We start from the raw sequence: 12,064 nt of genomic DNA, 5'->3' as shown, positions 1-12,064 counted from the left end.
CATCAGTGTTTGCAAGTGCAGTCTACGCTTACTGGCCGGCACTTTCTTCACATCCGGATACTGAACATAAAAAAATCGCAGGACAACAGCTCGATATGAAACACGGCAGATATATTATAATACAATTATTTTCACAAAATATTTTATTATATATTATTTATTGTTAAATTTCAACGTTTCAAAAATATGGTTGAATCTGCTTGTATTATCCCAAGTGTATGAAGCGCCACCTAAAGGCTAAACATTGAAAACCCAGCTCGCTCAAAACTACATTTCACCACATTTTGAAATGTAATATTTTGAATATGACACACTTGACGGAGTGATTAGTTCGGTAGATTGCTAAGTGGATTGTAGAAAGTCCGAAGCCATATTCTAACATTACTTACTGCAGGAAAAATAGCCCATCAACAGGCCACAAAATTTTAACAAAAGTATTCACTTTAAGTATCAAAAGTAAAACTTGTCACTGATGGAAAATACCCTATAGAGCAGCTGTAATTATATATTGTTTAATATTGTGTTAAAATGAAACACAGATAAATGATCATAGTAGACTGGTCATTTCGCATAGTGCCCCATGAAAAAATTAACAACATGAATGCTTTGCTGGAGGGGTTTCCAAGCAATATGAGAGTGAATTTGAAAATTAATTCCCAGACAGAACAGAAACAGAATAGAGGTAATTAAAAATGACTAAAAAAACACTTGTCAGAACTTGGAATAAGCAGTTTTGTCTTGACATACAGAATTTTACCAAAATTGTCAATAATAACTTTAATAATCATCAGACTTGAGTTAACACAAAGCTTAAGCTGCTACAGCTAAACAACAAAAAAACTCCTTTCATGGAGGTTATAATATTCACTTGATAAAACTGTTTTAGAGAGACGTTGATTGACTGTATGCCTGCGCTTAGGATGCTTCCACTTTTAGTGCCATTAAACTTGTGATATACAGACAAATGTTTCATTTATTTTGTTCACTCCATTTCATATAGCTGAACGAGACTACACTGATCAGCCACAACATTAAAACCACTGACAGGAGAATTAAATAATACTGACCATCTTGGGACAATTGTTCTCAAAGAGAAACTTTTGAACCTGGCATTTGTATGGATGTTAGTTAGACCCGTAGCACCCGCCTAGACTAGACCAGACACCTGCCTGATACGGACACACACACTCAAACACTTTACAAACTCAAAAACCACAAAAAAAAAAAAAAAAAAAAAAACAGCACAAGGTGTTGACCTGGCCACCAAATTCACTAGATCCCAAACTGATCAAGTATCTGTGGGATGATCCAGAGGACCGTCACCTCAACTCCCCACTAACAACATTGTGTGTCCAGACATCACAACCTCAGAAGGCCCATGTCCATTTTCTGATGAGTCACGATTGTTTTGAAAGCACAAGGGAGAGAAATATAATATTAGAAAGGATAGACTGAAACGCCTGCATATGTCACTGCTTTTGGCGTACATGCTTTTGAAAGCAGGAGTAGAAAAATACAATCAAAATCAAGAATTATTGCACATTGATAGATATCACTACGCCAAGTAGGGAGATATTACACTTTACTTACTAAAAATAAACAACCTTCATGACACTAGGCTTTGTTGCATGACTGGGTTGTAAGACTTTTAAATAAGCATACCAAGCGTAATTTGTTTCTTGCTAACATCTGGGACTGCACTTTTACAGTTAAAAAACAAGTATTCTTAGATCTTTCAGAAGGTAATCACAAGCTTCCTCGCAGCCACAAAACAGACTTGTGTCCAGAAAGCATTAACATAACAATTTCAGTGTGTTGAGAGCGGACCACATTGATGTAACAAAATCTAGTTCAGACTGCTGACACAATCTACAAGTTAAATTTAGCATGAAGCCTCCCCCATTCTGTTGCCCGTTATAGACCCTCACTCTTTCAACTACCAACACCAGGAGGTCTGTACCAGTTTCTATGCGGTACACAGTTTTATTACAAACCAACGGCCACCATGAATTGCCTCGTGATGACTTCCAACGTTACTATTAAAAACAACACAGAAACAGTTTTCCAGATTCCAGTGCATTTTATTAGGTTTGCTCAGATAATGATTAGAAACAACCTGCAAGAAACCATTCTCGTAACATATATTAATTAAAAATGTATTGATAATATCATTTAAGATTATATTAAAGCTCAATGCTAATATAATTTCAATGAAACTGCAACATTGCTTTCATTCCCTTAAAATGTGGCTCAGTACCACCAAATAGTGTGTTTTATTTTTACCAGCGAATTAGGTTAAAAAGCTCAGCAAGATAGTACTATTTTCAGATAGAACTTTGATTCATTTTGAGGACAAATCCCCAAATAGTGATAGATTTCACTCATTGAGGTTCGACCATGTTAAATGGAGCAGGTGGTGACACAAACGGCTAAGCTTGACACACCCAGAGGCACAGGACATGTGTGTGGAGCTGTGAGCGCCTGTGATCCGGAGCTGTGGACTGCGGCGAGAGAAGATGGAGGAAAACTGAGCGGTGCACTGCTTTCATGTGTGCTTGTCTCCCACTGTCACTGTGGTGATCTCTCACATGGCTTTGACTTTGATCTGCTTCATCTTCATCTGCTTCTTCTCAATCTTCTTCTGCTCACGACGCTGGGCAGCTTCCTGTGTATGAATATTATTTAAAATGGGTTAGCTTAGCATCAAGAAAGAGAACCACTAGCCTATCTCATAGTAACAAAATGTTCTCTACTTCTATGAATTACCTTAGTCATTAAGTAACAATTTGCCCGGTTTAGGGGAACACCTTAAGAATATTTAATGGCTGCAGGAAGTTTCTAGGCAACGAGTAGAAACTATAGTTACTCAGTTAGTTAGAGACTCAGTTACTGTAAACACTCAAACAACATCGAGTTGTTTTTTGTAGAGATTAAAGATTACTAGATCCTCATCTTTGAAAGAGACAACTAGCCTTTTCTCCCTATTTCCACTTTTTAATGCAATGCTAAGCTAAATAGCTTCATTCACTCTTCAGATGTACTTTAAGGGCAGAACATAATTTATCACAATCTTGATTTAAAGGTCAATCACGTTCGAGATTTTGGGTGGAATTTCCCATTTCAGACCTCCAGTCGACGTTGTCTCTCAGGGTCCTCCTCATTCATGATCCTCTCCTTCTCCGCTCTCTTCTTCTCCTCCCGCCGGGTCTGAGCCGCCTCCTGACGCTGAGCGTGAGTCTGCTTCAGGAAGTTCTCCTCCACACGGGCCCGGTTTCTGTCAGCTTTTTGTTTGCCCTGAATGTACAAAAAGGACAAATTGGGTTTTGCTTGAAAAAATTAGATTGCAGTACATCACAGAGAGGCCATACTGGGCGCACTTATACCTACCTCTCTGTTGAGACGCAGCTTCTTGACTTTATCAATGCTGTAGATCACCATGTTCATGAGAGGAAGCAGAGTGTCCATGTCTTTGGGAGAGGTGTTGCCCATTCCAGGCACTACAGACAAAAAACAAATCCATGAACATTAATAGCATCATGAAAATCCAATCCGTATCAGTAACAATCTGTGGTATTTATTTCCAAACAAAATGCTCACCATTAAATGTAAACAGCAGCGTCTTCTTGGTCTCAGGCAGCTTTAAGGGCTGACCCTCCCTGAAAAACAACACATGAAATATTCAAAACACAAAATACTAACTGCTCAGTGAGACGTTAAAGACAGAAAGCTTAAATACTTACTCTTGCATAACTTTTGGACCAGAAAATTGGTCCGAGAAATGGATGGACTCAATCTTGTCAGCGTGGTTGGTGATATAGTGCACCATCTAAAAATACAAAGAGTTGCATTAAAAGACTGGAGGTGGGAAAGTTAAACATATGCAGTATTTCGTTACTCTGCAGTCCCTTTCATATTGATCCTGCAAGTGATGAGAACAGAAATTCACCACACTGTACCTTGTTGTCCATCACCCCATCTGTGACCTCGCCCATCTCACTAAGAATAGCCAGGGAGTCTGGGAGGCCATACTTGGCCCCAGACTTCGGCTTATCGCCGCAGAACTCACTCTGTGGACAAAGGCCGGGTTAATACTGACAGAGATATAGGAGTAAAAAGTGTTTTTTGGGTAAACATTGTCATAAGAGACACCAAATAAATCAGTCATTTGTTGAGGATATTTACCAAGTCCTGCATCTCCTTCTGGAGCCGGGCCATGGCCTTCTTGGTGCCCACAGCAAACACAAAAGTATCCATGTCCTCGTCATTGAGAGTCACTTTGATTTGCTAAGAGCAAACACACCGCTGATTAGACTGTGCATCTGCAATGCCACTTCAGGAAGACTCATTTAAACAGCTACATACCACTTGGTCACAGGCGGGCCTCATCATCCTGGCCAAAACGTTGAGCAGGTCCTGCCTCTTCAGAAACTGCAACAGCCAACAAATACATCAGATATATATCATATATTTGAAAGAAGAATAAACACACAAAAGACACATGTCATACCACACAACACATACTTTGAGCTGGATCAGCATGCCTTCACAGCACACACGTCCAGAGCACCACAAGTTGTAGATGTGCTCGTTTTCCTGATTCAGCTTCCCGGTGCTCACTGCCTCTTTACTGGTGCCATCATCACCTAGACATACAAGTCCAACACAACATCAACATGTGATAATTACACAACATCTACAGTCGCCATGCTGGCTCTTTCCATTAGATCCAGAGAAGAATCTCAAGCACATGCAGCGGATATTTCATACTCTGCTGTTATACAGAGACATAAAAGAACTCACCCACTAGTGCAAAGTTGCTCTCTAAAAGCTCTCTGTGCGAGTTGAACCAGGCCTGAGCGAGGCGACTGTTTTTGTTCTTGCCAATGATGTAGTTCATGATGTAGGCCAATAAACCGGTCACCATCAGGATCTCCATGTAGTAACTTTCCCAGCTGTTCTGAAGGTGTGCAGGAACCTGAAGAGAAATGGATGATGTGCATATTATTTAGAATCTGCACAAATCACACTCAGCAGAGAAAGATATTGCAGATTGGCTCTTGAGAAGATTTGAGCGATAAGCTTACTGTGTGGATTATAAGAGGGTCCTTCATGGAACGGCTGTTCTCCATGTCTCCAACCCCCTCAAACTCTTCTAGGTCAAATTTGTACGTGTCTTGTTCCTGTGGAAATATTAAGATGAATCATCTTAAACGAATACGCTAGCATTAACAATTAAATACAATTCATGACAGAAACTATGCGCAAATGTTAATATGTAACACAAGGGGACGTACCTGTGTGTCTGGGTCTTCAAAATCCTGGCCATCCTCCAGCTCCACCGTGGCTTCATCTTCATCTTCATCTTCTTCAGGCTGCGAGGACTGGGAGGCGCGTGGCGGGGGGGCCGTTTCCGCCTCAGCTGCGGCATCGTCCTCGTTCATGTCCTCAAACTCAGCGAAGTCATTGTCATCAAAGTCAGCCAGGTCCTCCCCGTCGTCAAACTCGTCATTGTAACGTCCCCTGGAGACAGGAATGGCCAGGAGGAGCAGCAGCGTGGTTATCAGGAGATAGGCACCCCGCATGGCGACACCTGCATTCAAGTAAAGAAAAGGTGAAGCAACATACAGGAATACAAGTATGCAGACAGCCTGTCTACACAAATACAAGACATAAACTGTAAGAAAAATGATTTAAACAACACGACTAAGAATCCAAATCAGAGCAGACATTCGTCATTTAGAAAGAATCTATTAAGCTTGACTGATGACTGTGAGTAACAGTAGTCTGACTCCTACACTCAGACCGTAACTACTGACGTGACAAACCCCAAAGAGGAAAAGGTCCTCATAGACCGAGACTCACCAGGTAAACACAACTAAGAAAGGCAACTACCAGTAATGAGAGATGTCGCTTCAATTATCCCCAAACGCTTATCACCTTTAGTTACTTCAATTCAGTATGGTTAGACTTTAACAACATAATGTGACAGTACTGTGGAGGCCACGCTCATACAACTAACAAGCCACAGGAGTTTGGATCATACCTGGGAGCTACCAGCTCTCAGGCTCAGATAACCGACGCACTTTGACTTAGTATTTTGTCATTCGAGTGAAAATTAACTGCTTGAAATGAACTACTGGCATGTGTAGGATTAAACCACAAGCCGAGTAATGATCACATCCCCCACCCCATCCCCCAGCTCTCACTCATTCGATCGTTAGCCGTTAGCAAATCTGCATTAGCACGCTACAACTGGCTAACTAGCATGGGACCTTGTTGCTAGCAAACAAGCAATTATCCGAAACGAAAGCTTTTTTTCGTTCGCAGAGCCACTGAAATTAGTTGAATTTTATAGAACACAAGAGCAAAGTCCACCACGTAGCTTACCTGTAGACTAATTACGACAGTAAAGGAAACGCTTGCTGAGGTTAAGTAGCCCGAACTGCCCTTGTAGTGATATTACGCCTGAAGCACACGGAACACGGACGTCCTTTCAAAGCAAAAGTATCACCACAGGATGAAGTGACACGATCTGCGTTTTTGTTTCCCCGTTTCTCCCTAATTTAAACTTGTAATTTTTAATATTTTATATATCGAGTTTTCTAAACAGCACATTTACGTTACACCAAATTCATCTGAAAAATAAAATGCACCAAGAGTACATATCTGACTTTGTAATCACCGATTCATATTGCGCCTGTTGGCCACAACACGGAACTACGGTGATGTAGGTTTTAAAATGTTTTATTTTGAACTACCAATCCGGAAAGTTGGTACTTTGCTACGTTGACTAACTTGATGAATACCGTTACATACAGTGACCACTAGATGGCAGAAATGGTGACGATACTGTTACAAAAATAGAGACGAGAAAGGCGAGCTTGTGCGTGTTATCTGCTGCTATGCGTATGTTTCAGTGAGTTGGAATAAAACATAAATGCTTCAGTTAAAATATACATTCTTTATTATCGGATCACTTGGACAAATTAATTCACACAACAATTGTATTTTCCTTCAAAAACAGACGGTCGTGGTTCATGAGTATTTATGCCCTCTTGTGGTCATTGTAAGTAACTACAAGGTTTCATAGCACGGTTAGGTTTCCGGTTTAAATGAAACATCAAAATAAAGTAAACTATACATATATTAATAAAGAAAAAGAAAATACACACAAATACCATAAAAAAATATATATATATAGTAAACAAAGTTAAAGCTGAAAATATATAACAAGTATAAAATGAAGTTATCATAAATTATCATGAAGACATTCATGGACAATATTTCTGACACAAAGATTCAGAGATTTTCAGTTCTTGTTTTCAAAGATCTTTCAGACGGTATGTCTGAAATTCAACATGAAGGCAGCCCAGAACGAATGTGACTTTATGGATACGATGCAGAAATTTTTATTTTTTTTTAATCACGGATATTTAAGTTAAAACGTAAAGCGGATTTTACGAAGAAAAGGAAAAAAACGGAAGTCGCTTTATTCCGTTTGACTTGACGGTTTTTTTTTAGGTCTAAGGAGCAATGCTACTCTTTGTTAAGTAAAGTCGTGAGAAATCTTCCTCTAAAACGAGATTTGCTTAATTAAATGGTAATTATCAAAAAGTCTAGTGACATCTGTTCATCCGAGTTAAAGTTTCTGGTTACACTTCGCTTGCTAGACTACTTAATTCGTAGTTAGCTACCGCTAGCTGCTGCTCGGGAGGATGTCGCTTCACGGCAAAAGAAAAGAAATCTACAAATACGAGGCGCCATGGACGGTGTATGCCATGAACTGGAGCGTCCGACCAGACAAACGTTTTCGCCTGGCACTTGGGAGCTTCGTAGAGGAATATAATAACAAGGTACGTAGTTTGGTTTTGTTCATTCGTCAGCTAACGTAACACCAAAGAAGGTAACATTAGCAGCTTCATGCTAATGCTAGCTGCCCTGCGAACCGAGGCAGAAAACAACAATGCACGTTTTGTTATTATTCGCCAGTAAAGCAAAAGTGCAACTGTGGAAATATTCCGTTAAGTCTGCGTTTGTGAATTTAGTGGCCATGTTTGTCGGTAACACCATATATAGCTAAAGCTATTTCTCGACCCTGTGACCAGTCTTCATGTGCGTGTTGAAATAACAGGTGATGTGTTTGGTCCTGTTCAGGTTCAGCTGGTGGGTCTGGAAGAGGAGAGCTCAGAGTTTGTGTGCAGGAACACATTTGACCACCCATACCCCACCACCAAGATCATGTGGATCCCAGACACCAAGGGAGTTTACCCGGACCTGCTGGCCACCAGTGGGGACTACCTGCGCATCTGGAGGGTAGGATAATAGATGTCAGAGAGGAAGCTCCAACAAACACAGTTCATATTAATCAGTGTCGCCCTGGTCATTTGTTCATTTAGCTTATTCCCCTTTTGCTTAATTGTTGATTGTCATGTACATCACTCTGCTGCCATTGGTACTCACTCATTCAAAGAATCTGACAGATACAAAGTTAGTTTGTGTTTTTAGTTGGATTTGTTTCCTGGAAAATTGTTGATAAAACATGATGACAACATCATAGAATATTTCCACCCTTATTGTATAATTGTGAACTACAGTTGCCAATGTCTGCACTTGAAATGACCTATAAGAAGGCAGCTGTGTCCGGTAAATACCAGCCATACTCAGTCATAGCTTTAACCCAGATGGTTCTGATGCCGGGATATTATACTTTCAGCAGATAAATTCTCACTGCCCAATTCCTCTTTGTTCTGTAGGTCAGTGACACAGAAACACGTCTTGAATGTTTGCTGAATAACAACAAAAACTCCGACTTCTGCGCTCCTCTCACCTCCTTCGACTGGAATGAAGTTGATCCCAATCTGCTGGGTACGAAATCCAAGATCTTATTTATAGATAGAAAATTGGGATTTAGTTTTTTTTATTCTTTTGTGACCTTTGAATGTGCAATGTTTTTTTTTTCTCCTGCAGGCACTTCCAGTATCGACACCACATGCACTATCTGGGGTTTGGAGACTGGTCAGGTGTTGGGACGAGTTAATCTGGTGTCTGGACATGTGAAGACTCAGCTGATTGCTCATGACAAAGAGGTCAGTGTGTCACTGCACACTTGTGTCTAACTTGTGTGGACACAGTGCGATATCTAATGTCTTTGTCTGTCCGCACAGGTGTATGATATCGCATTTAGCCGTGCAGGAGGTGGCAGAGATATGTTCGCCTCTGTGGGAGCCGATGGATCCGTCCGCATGTTTGACCTCCGGCACCTGGAACACAGCACCATCATTTATGAAGACCCTCAGCACCACCCACTCCTGCGCCTCTGCTGGAACAAACAGGACCCCAACTACCTGGCTACGATGGCCATGGACGGCATGGAGGTCAGTTTGATTTCAGTTACTAGTAGTGCACGTTTCTATATTTAGACATGAGGTGTACTTGCACTAAAATACAGGCAGGTTTTGAATACATTTTGAGTACGTGTTATCTATGAATGTGTCATGAATGTTTCTGCTTGACAGGTGGTCATACTGGATGTTCGCGTTCCATGCACTCCTGTGGCTCGTCTCAACAACCATCGCGCCTGTGTTAACGGCATCGCCTGGGCTCCTCACTCCTCATGTCACATCTGCACTGCAGGTAAGAAGGAGATTTGTATTATTTCCATGACATTTTATCTCTGCTTGGCACATCTTATACACGAGTTTGTTTCAGTCCACTGCCATTTGCATTTTAAATCCAAACTTCTGCCACTCATCAGCTTTCAGGCCTGATCATTTTCTCAGAGTTGTGGCTTCTGTCATGTTATGAATCTCCCTCTCAGTTTGGCCAGTTTAGTTCACAATGGATTCAAGGATTTTGTGAATCGGTGAAGGTTGGACTGAATTGTTTTCTTTTTTTCTTAACCATTGACTAAAATATTTTTGTGTTCTTCGCTCAGCTGATGACCACCAGGCCCTGATCTGGGACATCCAGCAGATGCCAAGGGCCATCGAAGACCCCATCCTGGCCTACACGGCTGAAGGTGAGATAAACAACGTGCAGTGGGCCTCCACGCAGCCAGACTGGATCGCCATCTGCTACAACAACTGCCTGGAGATCCTGCGCGTGTAAAGCTTCACGGAGGCGGAGCGACGTTTTACATTTGGACTTTTTTTCCAGTCCTCTCCCCTCTGCTTTCAAGACGAGGGTGTGGTCACGTGTGAACTTTCAGAACGTGTTTGGAGTATCACATATCTACTCCATACTCAATAGCCTGGTTTACATTTCTTTCCTTTCATGACTTTACTCCGCTGGTCTTCTATTAAACGTGTTTAAACGCTTATTTATTTTGCTCATACGGTAGTGTTCAGCAGCTATGAGAAGTGTCTGTCAATGAAACTCAGATTTTTATACTTGGTGTGGTTTGAGATTTTCATGAAGGATTTAGGTGTTGTGCATTTCATCTGTTTCATTTTGTCAATACAAACTACTGTAGGTGGCAGAAGACAACCTCTCTAAAACGTAGGAGTATGTTGTAGCCTTCTTGTGGATGCATACCAATATATTCTAGTCTTGTTTACCCTTGTGGCAATTTAAGCTTGTCAGAGGGGTGTGTGCCCACTATCCTCTCCAGGTGATTGCATCCAGGTTGGACTTTTCTGACCTATGCAACTTTTAAAAACTGTAAAATAACCTGAGAGGGGTTCATGTGGCCACCGCAGGTGTGCGTCCATTTGGCTGGTGATGCTGTAAGGCAGCCATGTACAGAAACCCTCAGAACCTACCGGAGCAATGTCGTCCAGCCTTTTTGCTCCCTAAATCTTTTCTTTTTATTTGTAGAAGATTGTGCTTGGACAGGCTGCGTTTTTCTTTTGTTAGAGTGAAATGGGAGGAAACAACTTTCTGAGTGTGTCTTTGTCTGCCTCTCTTTTTTGTTGTTTTCAGTAATTAAAGGGTCACGTCCTTGTAGCATGCCATTACAAGGCAACATGTATATACATATAAATATATGAACTAAGATGTTGGTAAGCCAAGTGTTCATGTTGTAGCTTTTTTCATAAAGTTTATTATTGAATTTGCTCTAATAAATTGTATTCCTCCATGTCTTAGAAACTAGCCAGTGATGTTTTTCTTCATTTCATGAAGTTTTGAGTGCTTTTGAAAACATTCTTGTAGCCACGGTAATGTCGGCAAGTGGTTGCTCCCATTTTCCAGCTTCAACTCTGGAGTTTTGACCGTCGCCATCTTGACTCCTCGGAATGAAGTTTGGAGCCGGAGAACCCAAAGACACTTACAAACTGAACGTCTGGAATGGATGAGGACTGTCAAAAAATATCAACTGAGACCAGCCCATTAAGTATTGTTGAAGCAATTAAATAGAACACAGGTAGAAAGTACCTGTGCTTCGTCTTAAATTTCATTGCGTGAAATGACAGTGAATGCCACCAGGGCGTCTGACAGGGAGTTCGCATTCACTACTATACCTGACCCACTGAGCTGCCCCAGCTGCAGTAAAACTACGTTGGTTTCTACAACTTCTGGAAATAAAAAGGGGGCACCCGGATTTGAACCGGGGACCTCTTGATCTGCAGTCAAATGCTCTACCACTGAGCTATACCCCCAGATAACAAGGCTTTCCAGAGGTGGCGTTTTCTGTTTGTGTTAATGACGTTTGCTGTGTTTGCGTTTCAGGTGTGTGAGTTGCATGAGTGTGAGTCAAAGACCCAGAGAGAATTTTAGCAGACACTTATTTGAAAGTGGAGGAGAACAGGATGTATTAAAACTTTTCTGGTCAGATGATTGAACTTTGAAGTTGCTGATGTCTCTTTTCGTGCTGCTGCCCAGCCTTGAGACCCGTATGACAGAAGACATCAAGGTGACCCTACAACGAGCCCGGTTCCTCCAGTTCCTCCATAACGACTTGCTCCCCAGCCCTCACCCACCTTATCCCACAGTACAGCTTCTTCAGTCCCTGAGCTATACCCCTGAGGGTTAAGTAGTCCCTAACTTTGTTTTCAGCCTCTGGCCAGTGTTTACCTTTATATGAGCTCATATCTAAAGCTCCTCCCTATCTGGTACATATTTCCCA

General features: G+C 41.4%; 2 protein-coding genes and 1 non-coding gene across 3 annotated transcripts; 1 reads left to right on the top strand and 2 right to left on the bottom strand.

Moving 5' to 3' along the window:
- Nucleotides 1-2,060: 2,060 nt before the first annotated feature.
- ccdc47 (coiled-coil domain containing 47) lies at nucleotides 2,061-6,522 on the bottom strand. Its single transcript, XM_047572595.1, has 13 exons — nucleotides 6,388-6,522; nucleotides 5,295-5,590; nucleotides 5,085-5,180; nucleotides 4,801-4,975; nucleotides 4,522-4,643; nucleotides 4,363-4,428; nucleotides 4,183-4,284; nucleotides 3,957-4,067; nucleotides 3,741-3,826; nucleotides 3,598-3,656; nucleotides 3,388-3,497; nucleotides 3,127-3,294; nucleotides 2,061-2,665 (listed from the first exon to the last, which is right to left on the bottom strand). The coding sequence occupies exons 2-13, from the start codon at nucleotides 5,580-5,582 to the stop codon at nucleotides 2,585-2,587; spliced, it is 1,464 nt and encodes a 487-aa protein (XP_047428551.1). The 5' UTR covers nucleotides 5,583-5,590; nucleotides 6,388-6,522; the 3' UTR covers nucleotides 2,061-2,584.
- Nucleotides 6,523-7,485: 963 nt separating this feature from the next.
- On the top strand, nucleotides 7,486-11,091 carry dcaf7 (ddb1 and cul4 associated factor 7). The gene is made up of 7 exons (XM_047571701.1): nucleotides 7,486-7,853; nucleotides 8,155-8,313; nucleotides 8,754-8,865; nucleotides 8,968-9,086; nucleotides 9,165-9,374; nucleotides 9,516-9,633; nucleotides 9,935-11,091. The coding sequence occupies exons 1-7, from the start codon at nucleotides 7,716-7,718 to the stop codon at nucleotides 10,105-10,107; spliced, it is 1,029 nt and encodes a 342-aa protein (XP_047427657.1). The 5' UTR covers nucleotides 7,486-7,715; the 3' UTR covers nucleotides 10,108-11,091.
- Nucleotides 11,092-11,525: 434 nt separating this feature from the next.
- Nucleotides 11,526-11,597, bottom strand: trnac-gca. Its single transcript has one exon. It is a non-coding gene; the product is annotated as a tRNA-Cys (tRNA).
- Between the last annotated feature and the right edge of the window lie 467 nt (nucleotides 11,598-12,064).

This window comes from Mugil cephalus, chromosome 20 (assembly GCF_022458985.1).
Source record: "Mugil cephalus isolate CIBA_MC_2020 chromosome 20, CIBA_Mcephalus_1.1, whole genome shotgun sequence".
NCBI lineage: Eukaryota > Metazoa > Chordata > Actinopteri > Mugiliformes > Mugilidae > Mugil > Mugil cephalus.
The sequence above is the reverse complement of the archived record's forward strand: the minus strand, read 5'-3'. Positions and strand labels throughout refer to the sequence as shown.